The 24,388-nt window shown below is 43.3% G+C and overlaps 1 protein-coding gene and 1 long non-coding RNA gene across 4 annotated transcripts; one reads left to right on the forward strand and one right to left on the reverse strand.

Moving 5' to 3' along the window:
- Positions 1–915: 915 nt before the first annotated feature.
- On the forward strand, positions 916–13,875 carry LOC129214226 (uncharacterized). Of its 2 annotated transcripts, XR_008579631.1 has the most exons (4): positions 916–1,230; positions 1,325–1,443; positions 2,095–2,240; positions 13,331–13,875. It is a non-coding gene; the product is annotated as an uncharacterized LOC129214226 (long non-coding RNA). The 2 variants fall into 2 exon arrangements; XR_008579630.1 differs by lacking the exon at positions 13,331–13,875 and having other exon boundaries at positions 2,095–2,587.
- On the reverse strand, positions 11,406–24,266 carry ARFRP1 (ADP ribosylation factor related protein 1). 2 transcript variants are annotated; one of them, XM_054845537.1, is made up of 8 exons: positions 24,173–24,266; positions 22,189–22,288; positions 21,711–21,798; positions 21,144–21,226; positions 20,817–20,898; positions 20,245–20,315; positions 13,899–13,999; positions 11,406–12,304 (listed from the first exon to the last, which is right to left on the reverse strand). In XM_054845537.1, the coding sequence occupies exons 2-8, from the start codon at positions 22,279–22,281 to the stop codon at positions 12,217–12,219; spliced, it is 606 nt and encodes a 201-aa protein (XP_054701512.1). In that variant the 5' UTR covers positions 22,282–22,288; positions 24,173–24,266; the 3' UTR covers positions 11,406–12,216. The 2 variants fall into 2 exon arrangements, with proteins under 2 accessions (XP_054701512.1, XP_054701513.1); XM_054845538.1 differs by lacking the exons at positions 11,406–12,304; positions 13,899–13,999 and adding an exon at positions 16,084–17,131.
- Between the last annotated feature and the right edge of the window lie 122 nt (positions 24,267–24,388).

Raw genomic sequence — 24,388 nt, forward strand, 5'->3', positions numbered from 1 at the left:
AGTTTCTCCTCATATGGGCTCACAGATAATGTGACAATGGGGGATCTTTCTGGTAAATATTGACCTTTATAACTGTGTTCAAACACCCCAGCACGTGAGTCCTGCTTGGCTTCCAGGAAACGGGCTTTGCTGGAAAAGCCTACACGAGCACCGTGCGGTGCTGATCCCAGCTCCCCCGCCAGCCTCCCCTGCTCCGCTCCCTCTGCCGCGCACCCACAGGCCATCCTCAGATTAATCATAAGTTTAATTAGTTGAAAAGGTTGAAATAACTTAGAGGATAAAACCCCTTCTGGTTTTCACTGAAGTTTCCAAAGCCCGGACAGAGAAGAGGAACAGTTGGCAGTGTGAGCTTCTTCCTAATAATTTAACTGCTTTCCTTATAAGCTGTGGTAACATTTAAATGTGGATGTAGCTCTCTCCCAGGGATGACTCAGATATTTGGTACACAGAAGATAATTTCCCCAAATGCTATCAGCGCTACATAAAAAGCCCAAGCCCACGATGCTCTGAGTTGGGTTTCCCTATTACTCTATGCTGTTAAAACGGGAAAAAAAAACCCCAAACCAACACAAACGCAAACTGCAGAGGCACAGCTGCGTGTTATGGCCGTGCCACGGGCCGACTCCGACGCCTATCGCTGCAGCCAGGTGTGGCAGTGACTCAGGGCAGCAGCGGCTCCTCAAATGCATGAAACCGCCGTCGGCAGGAGCCGACTCGCTCGTTGCGAGAGCGGTTCTGACATGTTAACGCTTTAACGTGATGAGAATACGGCGTGTCGTGGCCCAGCGCCAGAGGGCTTGAAACGGGGTTAGGTAAATGATTAACGTTAGTTTAAGGAGTCAGCGGGAGTTTTTCTAGTGAGGTCATACGTAGCTGGCTCACGCCCTGACGTCGCAAGCGGGGAGAGCCGGGATTGCTATTGGAAACCGAGGGGGGAATTTGTCGAGGCGTACGGAGGGGATGTGACTGGTGCACACTCGTCATCCTGTTTTGTCGAACCAGGCTCCGGCCACCCTGGGGTTACAACCTGGCACAAGACAAGTCAAGTCACTCTTCTGCCTGCAGGTTTCCCCCGGTTTTTGTTTCGCTAGAGGCGGTTCTTTGCCCCCTGACCTCCTGCAGCGCTCGGCGGTTGGTGGTGGGCTGAGCCCTCCAGACACTGTGGGAGAGAACTCGGGGAGCACTAACACACCGAACTTGTTTGAATTTGCCCATTGCTATTCCAAACAGGTGCCGATTTTATCTTCTTTTGAAGCACGCATCCTTTTTTCTTCTAATTGTAGGTTTGTTCTTCTGATTGTAATTCCCCATGTTGCACGCCCAGGCTTTCTCTGCTGAGACTCGTCCCTTGCTGCTGCACGTGTTGATTCTGCAGGGATCCAACGATGGGACCGAGCTCCTCCGGTGCCAGTGCTGCAGGTGGAGAGTGCCGGGGAAGCAGAGGTGAGACTGAGGAAGTCGGCCGTGTCCAAGAGCAGGAGCAGAGGAGATAGCTGAAGGGTGCAGGGCAAATCTACCTGCACTCAGCTCAGGGGTACCTGAACTGGGGTGCCAGAGAATATGACCTGAGAGAGAACCCCAGACTTGGGCGTGGAAATGGGTGCTGTGACACTCAGGATAAAGCCATTGCCACAACCCCTGCCTGGTATCACAGCACCGGACCCAGACCTGCTGCGTTGCAGCGCTGCTTTTCGCTCACACCGCTATTATTTTCCAGTCCTCCTTTGCTGCAGCGGGTCTTTGTACACATTTGTTTCTGCCTGACCCTCCCATGGCTTTCAGGGGATGAAGTCTCAAAACAAGCAGGAGAAGGAGAAGTTGCATCCCTGTTTTTACAGAAAACGGTTGCTGAGGTGCACTGACCAGCTCCACGGCACTGGTGAGCGTGTTGGCTGCACCGGGGCATTGAGCTCGGCTCGCTCTGCCCATGGCACGTCTTGTCTCGCAGCGCCCAGCACCCCGTGGTGCCACCAGCCGTGGTCACACGTGTGGGACCAGGGAGGTGTTTTTCTCCCGTGGGGTCTCACCCCCATTCCCCTGCCCTCGATTCTTCCCCTCCTCAGTTTATAATTTCTGTTCCCTTCTGTGTTCAAGGAGCTTCCTGAGAGCGGGATGTTTCAAAGGAGAGAGGAGGCACAGCCGACGTGACCCGCTCCCAGCCTGGGCCAGTTGAACACAGGGGAACTGACAGACGAAGACCGGCAGCCCCGCGGCGGGTTGGTGTCGGTGTGGCACACCAGGTAAGGAGATGGATCTGTACCTGGCCAGAGCTGGGTGAAACTCTGCCTCCTAATCACTCTTCCTCATATTTCTTTTAATGAAATGAGAATTTTTGCCTCATGTCAACCAAAACCAGAATCTGACTGATAAATCCTTTCCATGAAAATGTCAAAACCTTAATGAAAGACATTAACAGGAAACACTTTGGTTTGTCGATATCGTTCCTAGTAAAGAAACTCAAACGCTTTGGCAGCCTGATGACCCTGCCAGTGTTGCCAAAGGGTCCCCGCTTCAGAGCCGCGTCTGGCCTCGGGGTGCAGTGCAGGCTGGGGAGTCTCTCCCCCCGTCCCTTCCCTCGCTGCCCGGCTGCCGGCATTGGCCCCCAAAGGCCCCTTCTTTCCCCTTGTAAAATGTGATGAGCTTTCTAGGTTCCACATATCACAGGTATTCAGAGGTCTTTGCAGTAGGCATGTTCCAAAAAGGCAAATTATTGCTGCCTGCCGCTGTGTAAGGTGAGAGCAGGTGACAGTACCTTTCATCCATGATCTCCCTAAGCAGATTCAGTTATTCAAGGGTATTTAGTACCCAGCAGACTTGTTCAGACAGTGCTGTAGCACCGACTCAATAGCTAAAAAGGAAGCTAAAGAAACACTAGCACGAAATTTTATTTATTAACAAAACCTTGGATCCGGTTTCTTGTGGTGCTTACAGAGCACAACAGTGTAGTTTTCACTTATTTCCAGGGTTTGCTTCCAAGCAAGAGTTGGGAGGACAGTTGTCCTTTACAGAGAAGCTTGCTTTTGTGCTGAGAGGTTTAAAAGGTCACTGACAGGAATTCGTCCAGCAAATGGGGTCACCTGTAAAGCACATTTCTTCTATTTGTTCAGCCATTGTTTGGCTCCCCCAAATGTGCTCCCAGGGTACCTAGCCTATAATGCTCAGGTCTGGGCACTGCTTCCTCTTAGCTTGAATAAAAACAGAATATATCGGTAAACCTTCTGATGCCCTTTAGCTTACATCAGTTTTCTGGGAAACATTGTCAGGAAGCTTGGGATGACTACAGCTATAATATCCTTACACAACACCCTCACTGTTTAGAACAACAAGCACTTTATGTATTATTATCTGGGTCAACATAAAATAGGAGGCTTCCCAAAACAACTGTTTGCTTACCCTTTAAAAACAGCGGCATTTTCCATCTTACACAATGTTTAGGGAGAGGGCTAGAACAGCCTGCTGAGCCTAAATGACTAAGCAGTATTGGAAACCAGAGCCCTCGTAGTGCCATGTGTATGTGGGGAGAATCAGGGCCCCGGTTGTCATGTGTGGTGTCCCTTATCACCGCTCACCCAGGAGGAGCACCAGGATCCAACGCACCAGGTGCCAGCAGTGTCCTGTGCTCGGTTTGGGGCTTTCCCAGCTGCTCTGAACCTAGCAGAACTCCAGCTGAGCCATGATGTAGGTTTAACACAGGAGACTTGATCCTTTTTCTATGGAAGTGCAGGGAATGATGACTTCCCAGCTATCGCTACGAGGATGTGAGCTCAGCAAGGTTGTGCGTTGGGTGGCCTGGGTGCTGCCACTGAGTCTCAGGCATGTGGACTTAAGGATGTTTTCGACTAGGCAGTGCAAGGGACTAGGTAAAGGCTTGGAGAGTTCAGATGGGCTTCAGGGACACCCTCCAATGTGCTTGCTCATCCTCAGTCAGATCATACAGATTTCCCGATGCTCGTTTCTATTTCTGTCTCTGTACTTCCTTCTGTGATACTGGAGCTTAGTAGGTGATTTATTGGACTTCTCTCAGTCTTCCCAGAAGTTAAGACAAGGACTCTTCAGTTGGGAAACTTGGAAGATAAGAATAGGAGTGTACATTCCCCACTTCATGACTCTGAACCTGAAAGAACAAATCAGCTCTGACAAGATCAAACCCAAGTTCTTCTTTCACCCAGTTTCATATATTGTGCCCTGGCATGATGTCACGGAGGAACAACCTAGCCTGTGATTCAGCACCTCTTGTTTACAGAGATCTTCTGTCCTTTGATACGACAGTTGTACTCATAGGGCATTTACTAGGTCTTTCACAGTCTGTGGTGTGAAAGATCCTGTGATCCTGCCTCTTCTCATGGCACGGAGATGAGCTGTCGAAATTTCCACCACAGCAAGGATGTGGGTGCAGGCTTGGGAGATCCTTGCAGAAGACGGGGCCGCACGGGATCAGTTGCTTTCAATTCAGTAGTTGTCCTTCCCCCTTCCACAGGTGGCCTTTGCTCTCACTGCTTTCATCTCCAGGGCAAAGGTCTTCTGTTAAGAGTAGTGTTCAATATATGGGGGTATTATGCATTATATAGCTCATGTAAAAATAAGTCAGAGGCAAGAAATCTTTCAACAGGGTAGGATAACCCTTGGAATCTCACAGGTCATCTTGTTCCCCAATAGAAAAACACATCTGAACGAGCAGTGGGCTTTGGTCACAAAACGGGGACACCTGATAAAATCTTGGTGTGAAATACAGGGACTGCCTGCGTATTCATTTGACTGTTACTGTTTGAAGGAGTAGGAAGTGAGGAGGCGCTATATGTAACATCAGGTTCTGGGAACAATGAATTCCTTATTCCTCTTTATGACTTATCTTATAGAACCCTTTTTTTTTTTTCTGGGAGCGTGACTCAAAAAAATTGCTAAAGGAAATCTACAGATGAGATGGTATCAGGTTATATGACTTCTGAGAAGTAGGAGAGGAGTTCCTGGCTATCAATTGAACTGGAACACAAGTAGGAACACAACAGAAACAACTCTGTGGGTTTCTGTTTCAGGAAAGCATTTAAGGATACACTTAATTTTACAGTGAATTTAATTTATCCTCAGAGCAGTGCTTCTGGTATATGCTGAATAGAGACGTCTTAAGGCTGCAAACCGGATCAGAGGTTTGAATTCGTTCCTCCAAACGTTTAGCATGACACCCATTCAGCTGAAGGATGTACATGTCAAACGATGAAGCTTTTACTAAATAATGCTGTGCTTGTACGCTGGCAGCTGCCTCCCCCAGCTGCTGGGCGATTCCCTAGCGGAGCGGCAGTGAGCGCACAATTGTGCATAGCTGTTTGCTTGTGCTTCACGTCCCAGGTCCAGCTGGCAGCAGATGATTCTGTCTGTGAGGAACAAGAGTTTGAGCGGGTGGGTTAAAGCACTGGTGTGTGGTACCATGGTAAATAGTGTGTGGTAAATAGTTCTTTTATGAACTGGCCACCTGTCACAAGTGGGGTCCCCCAGGGCTCGATACTGGGCCCAATGCTTTTTAATATCTTAATAAGTGATCTGGATGATGGGATCAAGTGCATCCTGATGAAGTTTGCTGATGATGCCAAACTGAGCGGGGAAGTAGACACTTCAGAAAGGAGAGCCACCCTGCAGGTAGCCGTGGGTAGGCTGGAAGAGTGTGCTAACAAGAACTCTATGAAGTTCAACAAGGACAAGGGTACAGTCTTGCACCTGGGAAAACATAATCCAGGAGTGCAGCACAGGCTGGGATCCACCTGGCTGGAGAGCAGCTCTGCGGAGAGGGACCTGGGGGTCCTGGTGGACAAAGACCTCAATATAAGTGAACAGTGTACTGCTGTGGCAAAGCAAGCCAACAGGATGCTGGGCAGCATCAACAAGGGCATCACCAGCAGAGATAAAGAAGTCATTATCCCACTCTACTCAGCGCTCGTCAGGCCACACCTGGAATACTGTTCTCAGTTTTGGTCCCTGCTATACAAAAGAGATGTGGACAGGCTGGACAGGGTCCAGAGGAGGGCCACCAGGGTGATCCAAGCAGCAGGAAGCCTGCCATATGAGGAAGGGCTGAGTGAACTGGGTTTGTGCAGCCTTAAGAAAAGAAGGCTTGGGGGAGACCTCATCACCATGTTTCTTGTTAAAGGGTGACTACAAAGATGGAGACTCCCCTTTTACAAGGAGTCACATGGAAAAGATGAGGAGTGATGGGTACAAGTTACTTCTGAGGACATTCCGACTGGACATAAGAGGAAAATTTTTCATGAGAACAATCAGCCATTGGAATAATCTCTCCAAGGAAGTGGTGGATTCCCCAACATTGGACACTTTTAAGATTTGGCTGGACGGGGTGCTGGGCCATGGTGTCTAGATGGCGCTTTTGTCTAGATGGAGCATTTGCCAAGAAAAGTTGGACTGGATGATCCTTGAGGTCCCTTCCAACCTGGTATTTATGAGTCTATATTCTTGCTCCCATCATGGCATGGCCACAATAGCAGGGAGCAGCTGGATGGAGAAAGTGTAAGTAGTGCACTTGTAGATGGTAGAAAGACTGTACCATCTATGGCTATGCACCAAAAGAAGTTATTAATCATGCATTAGTAAAGATTACTACACATTCATCCAGCAAGGATTTTGTTTCAAGGAAAGGATGCTTCGTCCTGAGAGTGCCTAGGCAAATATATCTACTGCCTCACCTTCACAACTACTTTTGATAGCATATGACAACATGATTGTGGGAAAGGTGAGACTGCTGCAAAGACATCCTCAAAAAAGGATGTGGGGAATGTGGAATTCAACAAAGGATACTGCTAACAAAATTGAAATTTGGAAACTCATTTGGAATTGGCAGCCTTTGGCTTTAAGGAAAGAGTGCAACCGAGAAGGAATGAGGAGATTCCTGCCTCCAGAAAGTGATTTTATGTGTTTAAAAATAAATGTCAGGCAGAATTCCACAACTGAGTAGTTCACTGCAAATGTTCCTCCTCTTGTTTCCACTCGACAAGCACCTAGTTTATGGAAGAAATTTAGGTCATTTTTCCTCAGTGATGTTGCATACTGTGCTGTCCAAGTTTTCTGCACCAGTCCTCAGTCATTTTCCCACATGAGGTTCTGACTGCTTTTAGTATGCATTTCTTTCTTTATCAGAAAATTTAATCAGCACTCCCTTATGAGGTAATGAGTCTCATGGGTGAAGACTTGTGATTGATTTAAGTTGTGCAGATTAAGTTGTATGAGAGCAAGCACTACTGATAGCTGGCACTATATCCTTTTGAAGTGGTTTTGGATATAAAAAAGCCTAAGTGTGTGTAGAGAAACTAATGGAAAGCCCCCAGTAGTTGTCATGGAAGCTGGTTTTACCAGAGGAACAGAAAAACAACTCTTAAAGGGATTTCAGAAGCACAAGAAACAAAACTGAAGGACAATGTTGCAGGAAATGCCTGCGGTCCAGCAAACAAAATAACGTGTGCTATACACCAGGAATGCTTCATGTGGGATTTCCAACTTGTATAAAATTCCAGTGTGAAAAAGCACCTGCTCTTGTTTCTCTGGCAACCTTTGTCCTGATGAAAGCTTGGCCTCACCACTGCCTCTTATCTCCCTGCAGATAGATTTGAGCCAAATTGCAATAGAAAACTGTGCCAAAAGGGATTTTTGAGAGGGCACCCAGCCTATAACCTGTCTCCGTGGCAGGGTCAATTCAGCCTGTTTTTCTTGATTGTCCAAATTGCTTTTGGGAAACCTGTAGACAAAACACTTGAGAGTAATTTCTTTCAGTCTCTGAAAACGGTCCTAAGACTGAAGGCAAACTCCATCTGTGGTGCTTCTTTTGGTAAAAACTGAGGAGCATGAACAGAGCTGCAAGCACAGGCAGAACCCACTTTCCTTTATGTGTAGACACTGGTGTCTCTGGCTGCCAGTCAGTTACCATCTACATTAATCAGATTTTTTTTTTTTTTTTTTTAATTTAAAGGGATAATTGTCAGGACCAATGACAGTACCACTCTTTGCCTTTCTTAGCAGATCCCTCTAGAAGTTCTCTCCTTGAACTAATACCACTTGCCAGCAGAAAAGCCCCAGGATTCTGTTTCAAAAAATAATGAAATGCCTAAATCAATTCAGAAACCTTCAAGTACTTTGATCCAGGTTTTTAACTGAGGGCTGTTGTAACCTTACATTTTCCAAACCCACAATGGTACCTCATAGTTAGTTATTCATGAACACACACTTCTGGAAATCATGACTAACCCAACAGTCTCATGCCCAGCTAAAACATGATCACTGAGAAGCAAACTTCCACATTCCATTTGCAGTAAAGCGCCCTTTTGCTTGAGACTGCCATCTGTAATGTGTAAAGGCAGATCCTTACCTTAAATGAACTGATGGATGTGCTGGACATGTTGGTGTACAAACGATATTACAGAATGCGTCAGGAGTACAGAACTAGGAACATAAGGAAGAAGAGACTAAAAATAGCTCGATTAGGAATAAAGCAACCCTAGAACAGTGGGAAGGCTATTAAGTCCACTTCACTATTATAGGCTGATTTCAGTTTAACAGAGAGTAGGAAGGATGGCCGGGGTCACATACCCCATACACGCCTTCTGCTTGCTTCTTCGCCTTGTTCTGAAACAGATGGAACTGGGCAGAACCTAAATAAGATGCTGGACTCAGCACGAAGCTGTGTCTGATTTGTCCTGGTATTTCCCCTGGTTCTGTGGGATGGGATGTGACGGCAAGTGGGATAAGGTCTTTCCATAGTTCCAAATGAAGATTAAATTGCCAACATGTGGATAGCATTGTGGTTCATAGAGCACTCAAAAGCATTAGAAGTGGGTTTGGTTTTGGTGTGTTTTTTTTTTTTTAAGGACTGCTCTTGCCTCCTGCTGCTAACAGCTAATAAATGTTTGCATAGCAGGGAAATTCCAGACCGGTGAGAGAAAGCTAATCTTCTGCCAATGTTCAAATAAGGCAAGTAGAATAACTACCATCATTATTAGCTTTATCTCAGTGTAAAGCATGCTAAAGGAAAAAGTGATTACTAAGTACCGATGATGAATCTGTTTCACCTTGTGAAGATAAAGCACCTCTTCAGAGAAATAAATTGCTGTAAACAGGCATGGGCAAACCAGGTCCATCTCAAATGTATCAAAAATTTGAAAAACTGATTACATTTGAACTACTCAGAAACATCCTCGCTTTGGTTCAAGGTCTTGGGGTGGGGAGGGGGTTCACGTGCAATGCAAAAGCATTTTAAATAAAAGGACTTAAATAAAGCACAAGTCTAAAATATGATAAATTATTGATTAAATTACTGATCAAAATGTAAAATAGTTATCAGGTACCAGCATATCATCTTAGACTATCCCAGTGGGATTTTTCTTTAGTGGAGCTTATGCATTGACTACCATCCCTTTTCAGAATACTTTTCCATGTCAATTTGGTCCTATTCCATGGGTCTGTACTGAGGTATCATTAGCAGATTAGACCTGCTTCTAGAGACTGAAGCTGCAATAAAACCAACTGAGGAGGAACTCATCAGTGTCCTTGCGTAGCCATTTATGGCCATATAGAGCAGATGCCACCAAAAACCCTAGCTGACTTAGCAGCACACCATTGTCTTTGTGTTTCATGTGAAGTCACTGCACATGGTACATGATCAGTGAGATCCAAGTCCAGGTTGTGCTTGCACAGCAAGATCTTTATCTTGCACCTGTCAGCTGCTCAAGCAGAATTCCTTCATTGCAGTCATGCTGCAGCATGGAGGACACACTAAAGCAATTCAACAATCAGCTTGACTGTTTACCTGCTGGGCTTCCCCAGCACTCAGGAAATCTTTCGACAGTATCATGTAAGTGCTCTTTATCTGTAATGGTGGAAAAATCTGACTGCGAAACTCTTTCCTAAAGCAGACTGTGGGAGCCAAACAGCTGCATCTGTGTGCCCCATCAAGTAATTGCTGTTACTGCTCTAGAAGCTAACTCTGAATGACACTTAACTTTTCACTGCTGGTTTCAGAGAAATTCTCCCCGACGTTTTGTAGGCATCAGAGCATGCTCATACTTACGCATCACAGCTGATGTATCTTTCTGGGTGAAAAACTCTCCCACTTTTGAGAACTTGGAATTCTTAAGTCAAAATGTTTGCTTTAATTTAAGACCTCCTGCTGGTATGTGCCACAAAGCACTGTCTGTGTCTAGAAACTTGTGAGGACAACTATGGCCTCGAGCTCAAAACTGTTTTTTCCTCCTTGGTCTCCTAGGGAATAGGCAGAGGAAAGAGATCTGAGAAGAATATGTGGAAAGCTTGGAAAACCCCTGAGTCCCATTAAACAGACATTTCAAGTTACTTGACTAAAGTGTTTTGTCTCTCAGCAGGGCACTTTTGTCCAGCAGTGACTGTTTTACATCTTCAGTTTAATTGTTAGCACCAACCCTGCCAACCAAAATGAGACCCAGGACCAGAAAGATACCTTGAAAATACTCAGGGTTTCAGAGATGGCCAGGTGAGATAGTGGTCCTTACAATCAATGGCCACTACACGTCCAATACTTTGTACACTTGAAACTCTCAGCCCTACATCACTTGCAGCACCTAGAGAAAGTGCCACTTCTTACAGTAGGTGAGTGATCTTGAAGGGATCCTTGACATTCACAGAGTGCACAAGAATCCTGAAATGGGTCACTGGGTCTAAAAGGAGCCTAATGAAATCTCTTGAGTTAGATCTACTGCAGTTTAATTCTTCTGGGAAATGACATTGACATTGGCACCATTCAAATTCAAACTCGGGTACTATGTTATATCACCTAACAACACCAAGTAATTGAAAGGGATTTGATATCTTATCTGACAGTTTGCGTAGCTTCCTCCTATCCTAACGTTACTGAGAAGTAAGGTTCTGCTCTCTGGTATGCAATTATTTCCACTGACTTCATGTGCTTAATGACATAGTTCAGCTGCCCTTGCACTTTCACCCAAATGCAATGGAATGAATTATGTTCTCTATAAAAAAATTTGCAATGAGTTGCATGCAGAAAATTTAGCAGTAAGTTCTTCAACAGGTGCCAAATAATGTATCTTTAAACAAATACTATTGTCCAACTTGTTCAAATAGAGCTTGAATAATGTCCCCTTAGTCATGTGAGCAAACAGCACAGAATGGTCACCAGTGCCAGGACTAACTAAAACATGAGAAGAGCAACACCCACTGCCAAACCACTGTAAAATACATGTAAAACAAGATATCTGGAGAAATGTTAATGATATGTCAGCAGAATTACTAGCTGGGTAGGCTACATAAGAAATGAGCACTATTTGACTTTGAGAGCTGCCTTTCTGTTCTTTCTTGCATTTCAAAAAGCTAGAGGGCTAAGTACCACTATTTCTGAACATCAGTTGTTTCAGCGAGACAAGTTCAAAGAAGTAGGAAGCTTTATTGCATACAGATTTCTCCCTGCCTAGAGGTCCAGCTGTCACCCTAGAAAGATCACAGAGAGGGCCTCAATTCATTCCAGTTACAGAAGATACCAATTATTCTTACAATGAAAGAGAATGCACAACAGAAAGATTGGCAGTCAAAGCAAGGCAGTGCTTGTGGAGTTCATGTCATACCCATTTTAAACAGTGTGCCATTGTGCAGTTTCTGGCTTCCATATCTGCATTTACCACAGGCAAAAGTTACAAATCAACGTGCCGACTGAAAATTGAGTTATAATCAACACTGTCTCTCCCCATTATACAAACAGCAGCATAACAGGGCCAGTAACACCACCTATAGTAACCACAGGGCTGGAGCAGCAATGTATCTTCTCAGTTAGTTAGAAGGGACATCCATTCCCCAGTCTCTCCCTCCCCTTTTCGTATTCACCTACACAGTTTCTTCAGGAGTTCCTTCATGTCACTGGCCTCTAGCCTGTTAGACTAACAAACCAAGAATCACAAAGTAATACAGCAGAAAATTAAGTCATTTGCATCTGCAACAAAGTGTAGATTGCCACTTTGTCTATACTTTCAAGCCAATGGCTTAATACTTAATGTAAGAGATTCCCACCCCCCACCCAGTTGGAATCCTTTGTTCAAGTTTTTTAGACACAGAAAGAGAATGTTTGTCTCCAAACGCAGGAAAGAATCAGGTGTAATAGGAATCCAGTGGACCACCTTCTTTAAAGAGAACACAAAACTGTGTGGAAAAAGATTGTCTGTTCCTTGGCTGACTTGGAATTTCTTACGTGATGTCCTTCTTTCTTGGGGGCCGGTGAATATTCCTCACCACGCACTTCACCATCCATTCAATTCCCTCGTTCACTCCTTTGCTAAGGAAATAAGATAAGTAGAAAAGATTTAAAAAAAAAGAAAACACAACAAACAACCAAGAACAAGAACATGGCTCATACAATCCCTAACTGAGCACTTACAAGAGCAAGTGAAGGGTTCTGCCCTGCAGTTATTTATTGGCATTATTATGTTAGTTTCTCATACACATAGACAATGGGGATCTGATTTCGTTTAACTCTGTATGTAAACTCCATCCTTTATTTTTTTGGTGTCTGTACAAGTCTACATCCAATTTAGTTAGTTACCAACTCTGTGGAAACCTTGAGATGAACAAGCATCAAACCACTTGACAGTCAACTGGTTTGAGGTTATTTTGCCACAAAACTCAGGCTACTTGTATCAGATCTTCCAATCCTGACTCCAACTTTCTGTAATCATCTGTGCTGGGGCTGCCAAGGAAGTCACCAACTCACTGGTCTTCCCAGCCAGGACTTCCACAATTTATTTTTTTTTTAGTGCAAACTCAAACTGAAATTTCAAAAGGAAATTCCACACAGATCAAAACTAGAACTGTTTGTACAAAACCCACAACAATTGAAAAGGTTGCATTTCATAAGATTATTATTTAATATGTCTCTTCCAGTCAGTACTTAACCATTGTTCTTGTGGTCATTCATTTGCTTAATAGCATTTGATTCTTAGCAATGCAGATAGCAGATTTTTCTCATGATTTAAGAAGCTTTTCATAGCCTTTGCAGTAGCTTGTATAATAATACAGCTTGCTTTCTAGATTAAAAAAAGAAGAAATCTCAAAGCTCTGGATTCAGTACAGGCAATAATTGAGACAGCAGTATTTCTAGCTATCTGGAACAGTACTTTTGACTTATGCCAAATAGCACTGTTCACCCAAAGAACTGAAAGTGTAACCAAAGTACTCCAAGACTCAGTGTGCAATAAAATCTAGTGGGGTGGTCAAGGTCGTGGCATGCAGCTGTGTAGTCCTGAAGAAGAATCACAGTCTCTCAAGTTTTGGTCTGTTCTAGTCATTGTATCTTAAACCACAGGCATCCCCAGTGTAAGAACACTCTTGGAGGTTGTTATATTATCTACATAACGAAGCTCATCTGCACGCCAGAAAATATGAAAGCGAGAGCATAACTACTCCGCCAACAATGGAACACCACTCATTCCTCTGGCAGTGTCATAAACAGCTGTATTTTCAACTGACTTCTTACATAAAAGCCAGGAGCTGCAGCAAGTCAACGGCTGCAAAGATTATTGTGTACACTATATATGTGTGTGTATTTTTTATATATATATATATATATGTATACGTACAATAATTCCCCGTATGGAGAAGGCATGATAAAGGACAAGAATCAACCACTCCATATGCCTCCAAGTCCCATTGCTCTCAGCCAGTAGTACATTTTCATTGTGTTTTATAGGCAGGATTTACAGATGAAGTTACTGACCTCGTGCAAGTCCAAGGTTCACAAACAAGTATCTGCCACTCCTGGGAAGGAAGCGCAGCTCCCTTTCAGGGGTTATTAAATCCTATAGCACTGCTCTGTTTGTGTGACACCCTGCAGCTGTTCGGTTAACCACACCACCATCCATTCTCATACTTACCCAGTAAGAGCCGAGCAGGCTTGTGTCAGGCAGTCTCTCTTCCCAATTTTATTAATGCAGTCACTAAATGCTGTCTTGATGTCAGGTATTGACAGACAAGTCTGCAAGGGAAACCAAGGAATAGCTTGTTTTCTATGCTACAAGAGATAGTGACCTTCCAAAACGAATCCTACCACATCCACAGTTCTGCTTCGGTCAGGATGGCACAATGCTGTTAGGTTAAACCCCCTCACCCACTCACACAGCAAATTCACTTCTTTACATTCCAAAAAAAAGAGAACATATTCTTTTTTGACCAAAGAGAATGCTATTTTCAGACAGTAAAGAACCTCCCTGATCCTCAAGATGTACACTTCTAAGCAAACAGAGTAATGAGAAAATAGAGCACAACCTGCACGCCCTTGGGATACTCCTTCCAACTTGCCCCAATCATCGCACACAAGTTCTGTCTACCAAAACACTACAAGAGCGTATCTATTTACAAAGCCGTTTGAAACTGTGTACCTGCCAGCATCCCAGACAAGTCAGTTCCTGTAGCTGACACTTTGCCTATGGCCTGGATCGTGTCTCCCTACATGCAAACTCTCCGAAAATGGCTTGGACGTGATTTTTCTTAAGTTCTCAGCACATTCCTTGACATTAAGGGCCTGGCTGCCCCAGACTTGTTTGTTTGCATTTTGCATGCAGGAGAATATGCTGACAGCACTGAGTGTAGCACATTTTCTAATGCCTGGTGTCACTTTGTTCTTGATCACCATCAGGTCTTGCACTTCTGTAAGGTTGCTAGGAGATTGCTGTGAAGTGCACAAATGCATAAATAAGCCACTGGATTACTTTGCTGACATAAATCACAGTGTTACCACAAAAATTTTATTCTTAGAGTTACAAACACAACAAAATCAAACCTGCCCTCCTGAAGTCTAGACTTGCATCTTCCTCCCTGAACACAGGAAGAAGGTACAAGAAAAATCACCAGTCTTTAAATCCTTTTCTCATCTCCATGTTCACTTTTTCCTCAGAAGTCCTTGACAAGCTATTTAAGCACTTTAGCTGGCCATGAGTTGAGCTTTCTTCTTCTCTCTGCAAAGACATTTTGGACCTTTAATGAGGCCATAATACATGGTTTTGGCAAGTGTTTACTCAAATGTGAAATTGGACCCTTGTGAGTCTTGAGGATTAGTACAAGTGGATATACACTCTGAAAGAAAAAGACTACCTGCAAACAGGAATTCAGTCTTCTACAAGTCTTGACCTTAACTTAGCAGAAAGATGGAAATTAATGATACCAGCCATCCATTTTGAAAAAACTAGTTCTGGAGAAATTATATACAGGAAACTACTGTGAGGATGACCATATGACAAATAAGCAGGTTTCAGTAATTATAAATAAGAAGGGTTCTTAAGAAATGGCTTGAGAGGAGTTTAATGACACCCAATTCACCCAGCGCCCTTGAATCCAGACTTGTGATTTTCCGCTGTGAAGGGCCTAGAATCCATTAGTTGTGCAACTGTTGATGACTGTACTTTCTTATGACCTAAGTTGCATTTCAAACTTGCAGTTTCAATCAATAAGATGGAAACTGTATCCAGAAATGTTACTTCATTATAACTAAGCCTAACAACTTACTTCAGGATTTCTGCCAAATGAAAAGCCTGCAATTCATAAAGATGAGCTGTCATCCACAGGACAAATAGTTAAATACATTTTTTAAAAAATCAATTACTAACTTTAGAGGGAGTCAGACTGGACTTGGAAGTTGGAATTCATACCAGTAGGTCTGGAAGATAGGCAAGAGATTACTACCAAACAATCATTCTCTACAAATTTGTAAAAGATGCTACTTTAGTTTTGGTATGACGTTCACTGCCAGATAAGGGCAGGTCCAACTGCCTCTTGATTTAAGCCAAAGCTCTAGACAAGTCAGTCAATTACCCAACAAATGGGAAGGAAGAAGAACTGCATGTCAGTAATTTGAGCTATTTTTCATATCATTACTTTTTTTTTCCAGTAAATGAGACTTGGCAGCAGGAAGGTTAAATCCCAAGGCAGCTGAAACTGAGCAACTGTTTCTTGAAATATACTTTAAGCTTATCATAACATAACGATTTCTCCTTTTCTGAATAATGATATATTTTTAAATATTTTGTTAAAAAATCTGAGAAAAAGTGTCCAAGGTCAGAAATAACACCACAGAGCATAGTCATGCTGTCCTTTATTTCTACTTGCACAAGCCTGTGCGAAGCAATCAGGCAATGGACTTCCCCAAAACCACCAGCAGACCAGTACACATGTACATATCCAGGGGCATAGAGAGAATCCACCTCCTTCATCTTGTCCATCTTTGAGGCCTTTGAGAAGTCTGCTTTTCCCAGTGCAGCTTACAACTGCCATAGCCATTTTTTCACCAGCTTAATCCATTATAATCACTTCCTTTTCTCACCCTCTGGTATAACGATGGCTTGCCCTAACTTCCACAAAGCTGTTCAGCCATTGCTCTCTGTAGAAACCTGCATCAGAAAGAGTTTTGCTTCTGAGGAGACTTTGGACCATTTACATTGTCTGTAGTAGGATGTCACTGCCTCATGTTTTGAGGAACGTTTTTTCCCCCGTGGGATGAAGTACAGTAACAGCAGCAGAGGGGATAGCACCACTGAACCATCAATTCAGGGAAGCCTTGTTTCAGTGTTCAAGGGGAAGCCATCAACTGGAATCTTGTCTGACAGCAAAGGATGAGGCAGATTACCCATCACTTCAACTAGGAGCATTTGAGTTTCTCATGTTCAGGAGAAAATGTCAGCTGTGGCTTCTAAGTTTCCCTCTTTTCCACCTCCCTATCTACATTACAAAATATTTGTTTACAGATGTGTTTTTGTTTCTCAACTGAAACCACATAAACCAAGAGCAAACTAGGGAAGCTGGATTTGTGATCACATAAACAGTGTACCATTACAATAATAAAATCCACAGATGACCTTTCTGGAGTGATGTTATCTACCATATATTTCAGAGGAAACACACAACTTGACGAATCATAATCCCAGCTTCCCCAAAAGAACGCAATGTAAACCATCCTTTGATGAAGGCTCTTCAAGGCATAGTCTAGCCAGGACTGACCAGCCTGCACAACCAAATTCCTCTTACAAAGGGTTCAGAACAGCATTACCCAAATTAAGACTCAGGAATGGTACACCTAGAAATATATCAAGCAGCAAGGCTTCATTTCTGGAGTCACCTGCAGAAAAGCATGAGTGGCTGTTTTAGGCAAAAAAGGTTGCACTGTAGAGTCTTTATCCATTTGCCAAAACAAAAGAATGGTGGATAGCCCAAGTAAAACTATTTAATAACAAGTCTAACCAACCTGACCTATGTTCTGTGTTATCTTTTTTTACAACTTATTTTAAATTAAGACTAATTTTACAGGGAAGCTGTGGTATTTCTTAAGTTGGAAATCAGAATGGCCATCATGCAGAAGGCCTATTTTCTAATTACTGTGTGGAAAACAGATAACACTATGAGTCTTCAAATATATACTGCTACTCACCATCACTCCTCTCATTTTCCAAAGACATGAGCACGCTTTCCAAAATTTATCTTAAGATTAGGAAGGCAAAACTTCCTCCCAAAGACATCATACAACACCCGATTATTTTCATACGCTATTTCTTCCGATCAGTTTTTCCAGTATTTTTAATAGTGTTCCAAAATGAGTCATTCTGTCCTCAAGCTTCAACCGTTCATTGTAAAGGTCACAAATACATAGCTTTTATAAACCTTTAAACAGCTGCATTCACATTAAAACGGCAAATATAAATTCTTATTCTGCAGCCTTTTCTGCAGTAAACAGTAGGTAACCAAAACTGCCTAATATTTTCAGAAGTGGCATTCTGACTTGAAAGGGAGTCCACACAAATTATTATATATTAGACCTTTAATTCCCCTACAAAGCAATAATTCCTTTAAAAAAACACAACAAACTCCCTCCCACAACACACATTTGACCCAGTCTTACTAATTAATTACAAAATGATCCAGTTTTGAAGCCTCTGCTAAACACAGAGTGTTGTCCTGGTACAAAAAAATTAAATCATAAACAGCTTTGTCATTATATTAGAATTGGGATTTTGCAGCCTATTGCTATTGTATTTCACCTCTTGATAGGGCCAAACTCCACTCACACTTGGCAGCACTGAGTGGATGCAATTTACCCTAGGGTAGAGATCTCTTTCAAAAGCGGAATTCTTTTCTACAAGGAATTTAGCATGAGGGCCAAAAAATTCTTACACTTTATGCAATTTCAGGCATTGAGTCAGAACTTTTGTTAGCTTATTGTGACGAATGTAAACCTTAAAAAAAAAAAAAAATCTGTCAGACGTACTACTTCTGACATATTTCACCACAAGTCTTCTGCTGGCCTTTAAAGATGTAATCATCATGAATTATCTCTCATCTGCACATACCAGGAAGGTTAAGATACCACTTACACTCCTTTACTGAGATCCACATTAACAACAGAGGAATGCCGGTGAGAATACCCCACTACAATTACATATCTGGAGATCCAGAGCAGAAAAATCTCTACCAGTGATAATAAGCATAATGTTCAATTTTCTTCCAGAGGTCTTCAATTCTGCTAGATCGGTGGAAGGGAAACAGGCCTTCTAGTTTTCTAAACCTTGCTTACGTGAACCTGAATAATTACTGAAAAATAACCTATAGTCCCTTTAATGTTTTGTTGACAGCATTGATGTCTCTGCTCTGTGTCAATATCCAAGATCATACTCTAGGAACAGACTTCTAAATATACAATTTAGGTATTTCTTAAAAATGAGTATACCTCCAGTCAGTATAGTTTTGCTAATCTTTTGTCACAATTCTACAACGGCATAAAGGCACCGAATCTGTGGTCTTGCACAAGGGGCAAGGAGTCAGTCATAGTCTTTATCTTGAGAGCCTGTTCCAAATACCTCTTTCTAGTCGTATAAAGAGGTCCACTTGTTCAATCATTTTTCTTTAGTCTGGCTAGGGTGCCAGAAGATCTGGCTTTTGCAGTATGCCCATAACTAAATATGCAGAGACAGCCATAAGGAAAATCAGAACAGCTTTCCAGGTCACTGCATATGTTTAATTCTCAACAGCTAAAGGCAACAGTGCAGACTGCTCCCTGCTGTAAAGCTGTAGTATTGCATGGAAATATGAGAGTTAATATTCTGGTTTCCACATTGAAAAGACAGTCAATTTCCCCACACACCACAGTTCACAGCAAAGTCAGGACCAGAAATCAGGAGTCCTGTCTCTTAATCTCATGCTGTCTTTTAAGTGGAACTACATTTCTTTTATATCTATGACTAGATAATCTTAATATCATTAAAAAAAAAATAAATATCCATTGTGTTGTACAAGCGAAGTGTAACCAAATCCTCCTGTAAAGCCAAAGTGATTTCTATGGAAGCCTCAAGTATTTCCCACAAGTACACTCACTGAGACAGGTGTAAAGTCCAGGGCAATAAGCTGGGAAGTATTTGCATGCTTTAACACAGATACTGATCACAGCTGCCAGGGCTGATACTCCGAATTCTACTGAAAGTCTCTGGCTCCATCTAGAGATTAATCACTCGAACTGCAGCACTGGAATTCCAGGTAGAATGAATGGAAAGGAGGAAAACACGGAAAATACCACGACTGCTTTAGGCACTCTCTTCCCTGTTCTCCACACTGGGGGAGATGAGGACTGCCTTGGATGCATCACCCAAACAGTCACACTGTGGTGCCCACTAACTTGTCAAATATACAAAAAAAAAGAGTTTTTCAGTTCTGGATATGCTAGAAAGAATTCAAATGATACTATCAAGAAAAAGCATTCCTTGCCATTCACTGCTGTCATTGATGGAATGCTCTAAGAAAAACAGAATGTTTCATTGAACAGATATGATTGGTTTTGGGAAAAGGATACCATTGCTTCACATACATTTGTTGTGCTGTTCCCAGGTAATAGTAGAGCAGCAAAAACAAAGTGCACTAAACATTTTTTTGCTAAATAAACAGGAAAAAACAGTATCAAGATACCAAATCACGGCACAAGAAAGACCCACCATAGCTACATAGTCTGCTCTGGTCATATAAAAAGTTCAAAACAGCTGAGATGGATGGGTCTGGAATAAGCTTACTTATGCCACTGGAAAAGGGCTGGAGGAAAAAATTAAAACTAAATTCAAAGCAATTACTTCCAGCAGCGAGAAAATGCCATAGAATCAGTCCGGGAACGTGAAATAAATTTAACATGAATGCAGAGCTCAACTTTCCAAGGCTTATTTGCTCACTTAAGAAGTAAATCTGCAATAATCTTACCTCTACATCCTGCTTGTTAGCTAACACCAGAATGGGAACTCCTTCCAGAGCTTCGCTGGTAATCATCTTCTCTATAAAACACAGATACAAAAACAGAGGTTTAGCCAGTTCTGGAACATAAAGTTGCGCAAATGCCTGACACAGACTGTCTGGACATGAATGGACATCTGGATGAAGCAAGATGCTCCTGTCGTTTTGTTTCATATGACCTTTTAGACCTTTTAGGTCTATTTTCTTCACAGTTTTTTTTTTTTCCCAGATCAACCCCCAACCTTTATTTTGATCAACAAGCACGTTACTGAGAATTAATGAGGTGATAAATATAGAATAAAAATTTCAAAATCATTAGCATAAGCACAAAAAGAGATTCAAGGTCATTATAGGCAACAAAAGCGAGTCCTGTGTTACAGACAAAACAGCCTTCAAGAAAAAAGTGCAAAAACACTGCAGATGTGTCATCAATGGGCCACAAAGCTTAATTCGAGGACACAGGAACACACATGATAGTAATGAGAGAACTGTGCCACAATCCATCATGAAATCACAGTACAGGTAAAACACAACATACTCACCAAAAGCTTTTTTAGATTCTGAGAGCCTCTCCTCGTCAGTGGAGTCAATAACATAGATCACTCCATGAGATTCAGCATAATACTGAAAGAATAACACAGATATTAGTGTATTTATCCACTAGGATCATATGTTCCTCTTCTTGATATTTTTTAATTTGGTAAAATTTTGATACACATGGAAGAGATCAACCAGTTGAATCTCTGGAAAAGTGTTGATGCTAAATACTAGGGTTACCAATAAGCCTGCATGACTACTAAATGATCATGCTGCTTCAATTCTAAAAGAGCCAAAAACACTTCTAAAAGAAAAAAATATATATCTCCAACCTTGTCCCAAAGAGACTGTAGTTCCTCCTGTCCGCCAAGATCCCAGAACATTAGCCGAGTTTTGCCAACATCAATAGTACCAACTAGAGGGAAAGAAGCAAAACCAATCAATGAAAACTAAAGGTGTTCTCTGAAGCATCAACACCCACACACCCCCCAAGAAGTCTGGGGTAAAACTGTCTTCTAGGGGAACAAATCACACGCAGTGCTGCTTTCAACAACAGAACAATACCTTTGCAGAGAGTGACTGCTAATATCAGATAGAGTCATATCAGTACAAATAACATCAGGATAAGGCCAACGAATGAACTCCAGTGAAATTTAGCTTAACCTCTGAGCAGCGCACTGAAATGGGATACTTGGATTTTTAAGAATTCAGGGGTTTTTTCCTCATAAGCTAAGCAAATCTATTTTATTCTCTTACAAAAAGACATGGGGAGTTGGGAGATACAACTCCTACTTCCAGGAACTATGTTGCCCTTGTCAATTCTTAAATATTTCAAACAAGAACCAGCTGTTGTCTAACTGCGTGGGAAAGCTGAAAAAATTTCAAACAGATTTACTTACTGTTTAAGCCTACAGTGGTTGTGATTTTGGACAAACTCATCCCTTTGTAGTTCTTGTTAAATCGAGTTTTAGTTTGTTCAAGAAAGGTCTGAAAAGGAACAAGAAAAAGTATTTACTCTCAAATATTTTACTGGCTGGGGTAATCCTAACCCAAATCTACCTTTTCACTTCTGCAGAATTCTGCTCCAACAGATACTGCCCTACCTAACCTCGGAACAAACCACTCTTCTTGTTCCCTATTTTAGCAAGGCAAGAAGGGATAACAGGTGATTATGGGATTACCAAAGCCTCAGCTACATCGCTGAAAGCTTATGCTGAATTTAAGTAAGTGGGAAAAGCTGATTCTTTGGTGTGACATCACTAAAATAACTCACAATACAGCTGAAGAAAGATTGACCTGTCTGTTGGAAGTTTTGTCTTTGGAGGATGTTTAGAATTGCATGTGCCCTCTATGCAATTGGTAATAAACAGCACTTACAGTTTTACCAGCATTGTCCAAACCAAGGATCAAGATGCAGTACTCATCCCTCTGGAACATGTATTTATAGAGTCCAGACAGCAGAGTATACATCCTGCTCCTGCAACAAACAACAGGAAATCATTAACAGGTCATTTCTAAGTCTCTCATTCCACAACGCAAGTTTTCCCCAACACCAGATAAATAAATGACGTTATTCTTGTCATAGAATCAATCATAGAATGGTTTGGGTTGGAAGGGACCTTAAAGTCCATCTAGTTCCAACCCCCTGCCATGGACAGGGACACCCTCCACTAGCCCAGGTTGCCCAAAGCCCCATCCAACCTGGCCTTGAACACTTCCAGGCATCCAGGGGCAGCCACAGCTTCTCTGGGCAACCTGTGCCAGTGCCTCATCACCCTCACAGGGAAGAATTTCTTCCTAATATCTAATCTAAATCTCCCCTCCTTCAGCTTAAAGCCATTCCTCCTTGTCCTGTCACTCCATGCCCTTGTAAACAGTCCCTCCCCAGCTTTCCTGTAGCCTCTTTAGGTACTGGAAGGTGCTGTAAGGTCTCCCCGGAGCCTTCTCTTCTCCAGGCTGAACGACCCCAACTCTCTCAGCCTGTGTCCATAGGAGAGGTACTCCAGCCCTTTGATCATCTTTATGGCCTCCTCTGGACTCACTCCAACAGTTCCAATTCTTTTCTCAGTAACTTTCATACTTAAGCAATCCCAGGACAAATCACAGATCTAAGAGAGATCACGCAAACAGATCAAGCTCAAATTTTCAAATGCATACAGGTGAGGGATTATCTTCCAAAGAGCTTAACCTCTGTTTCTGCACATAGTGCTCAGCATCCACTGCAAACTCAACCCTCATTTGAAAACTACCCTGTGTGCTTTGGGGCTTAAAGGAGAGCTGAAGAAGAGCTTGAATGTCTTTTGCAGTATATGTAAGACCCACAGAAAATGAAGCCAACTTCGTACAAATACACAGAATGGGTATTTTGAGCAAGAATGCACAGATCAGTCCCCCTCTTCTTGTTCCGATCCATATAACAGTATCATGGGATCTTTAATGGTCGAACCGAGTGCAGCGTATCTTAAAGGCACATAACTTCCATTACTTATCTTAATTTAAGCCTTATCCAGCAACAGTCTTCTGTTATGGTATCCATCATACAAGTATTTTGTCATCTTACAATGCCATGAAGACAAGATAAATAAGTTAATGAGCCAAAAGCACAAGACTAAGAATCAGACAAAGTGACATCAACACCTGCAGAAGCCCACACTTCTTGCTGTTGTTGATTTGCACAAACAAGGCAGAGAAGATTTGCTAAGACACAGGAAGTATTGGTACCAAGTGCTACAGCTGACTCACAGAACATTGCAACAACTCTTATGTTTAAATACAAAGGGAACCTCAAGGCAAAGACTTTGAGAGGCAACTGTCTTTGAGCAAGCGTGCAGATAAATAATCACTTTGAAGTCAAACAACATTGCCGAAAGGAAAAAAAAAAAAAAAGAAAAAAAAGCACTCTAGATCAGAAGTGAGGGATTTCTCAGGCACAGTCAGCATGAGGACAAGGCACCTCAGCGTGCAAGGGCTTTACCCGCCGAGCGAGTGGGGACCCTTCCCCTCCAGCCGTGCAAGAGGTGCAGGCTCACACCGCCCCGGGAAGGCATCGAGGCCGCAGGCTGGGGACAAACCCCCCGGACCCGCTCCTCTTTCGGGTCCGCAAGTGATCCTAGGCGTGCCCAACCACCGGCCCGCTCCCCTAGACCGGGAGACACATCCCCCCCGGCCTGACAGGGGGAAAACCGACCCTCCCCGCCACTTCCCCCTCACGGGCCGGGGGGCAGCAGGTCCCGGGCCGGGCCGGCGGCACCTCGCAGGCCCGCCCCAAGCCCAGCCGTGCCCTGCGGACCCCCGCCGCGGCTCCTGCCGCCCCCCCGAGCGCGGAAGGCGGAGGACAGAGCCCGAAGCCGCGGCCCCTCACCAGGTACAGGAGACACCTCCCGTCACACAACGCCTCTCCGCTCCTCGTCAGCACCGGCCGCCGGCGCCATCCCTCGCGCGGCGCTCTGGGAAACGTAGTTCTCGCGGCAGTGCGGGGGCGGGGCGGGGAGGTCCATTGGACTACAACTCCCAGAATGCTCAGCGCCACGCCCCCGACCTCCGAGTGCGCAGGCGTATTGGGGGGGGGCCGGCTCGC

The sequence above is a fragment of the Grus americana genome, chromosome 17 (assembly GCF_028858705.1).
Source record: "Grus americana isolate bGruAme1 chromosome 17, bGruAme1.mat, whole genome shotgun sequence".
NCBI classification, from domain to species: Eukaryota; Metazoa; Chordata; class Aves; order Gruiformes; family Gruidae; genus Grus; species Grus americana.

What these genes read in the sequence shown, in the direction of transcription:
- ARFRP1 (XM_054845537.1), bottom strand. Translation starts at nt 22,281, where the DNA reads ATGTATACTCTGCTGTCTGGACTCTATAAATACATGTTCCAGAGGGAT. An exon ending in AACCACTGTAGGCTTAAACA is followed by an intron (nt 21,227 to 21,710) that starts GTAAGTAAATCT and finishes CTTTCCCTCTAG; the next exon opens with TTGGTACTATTGATGTTGGC. An exon ending in TACAGTCTCTTTGGGACAAG is followed by an intron (nt 20,899 to 21,143) that starts GTTGGAGATATA and finishes TTATTCTTTCAG; the next exon opens with TATTATGCTGAATCTCATGG.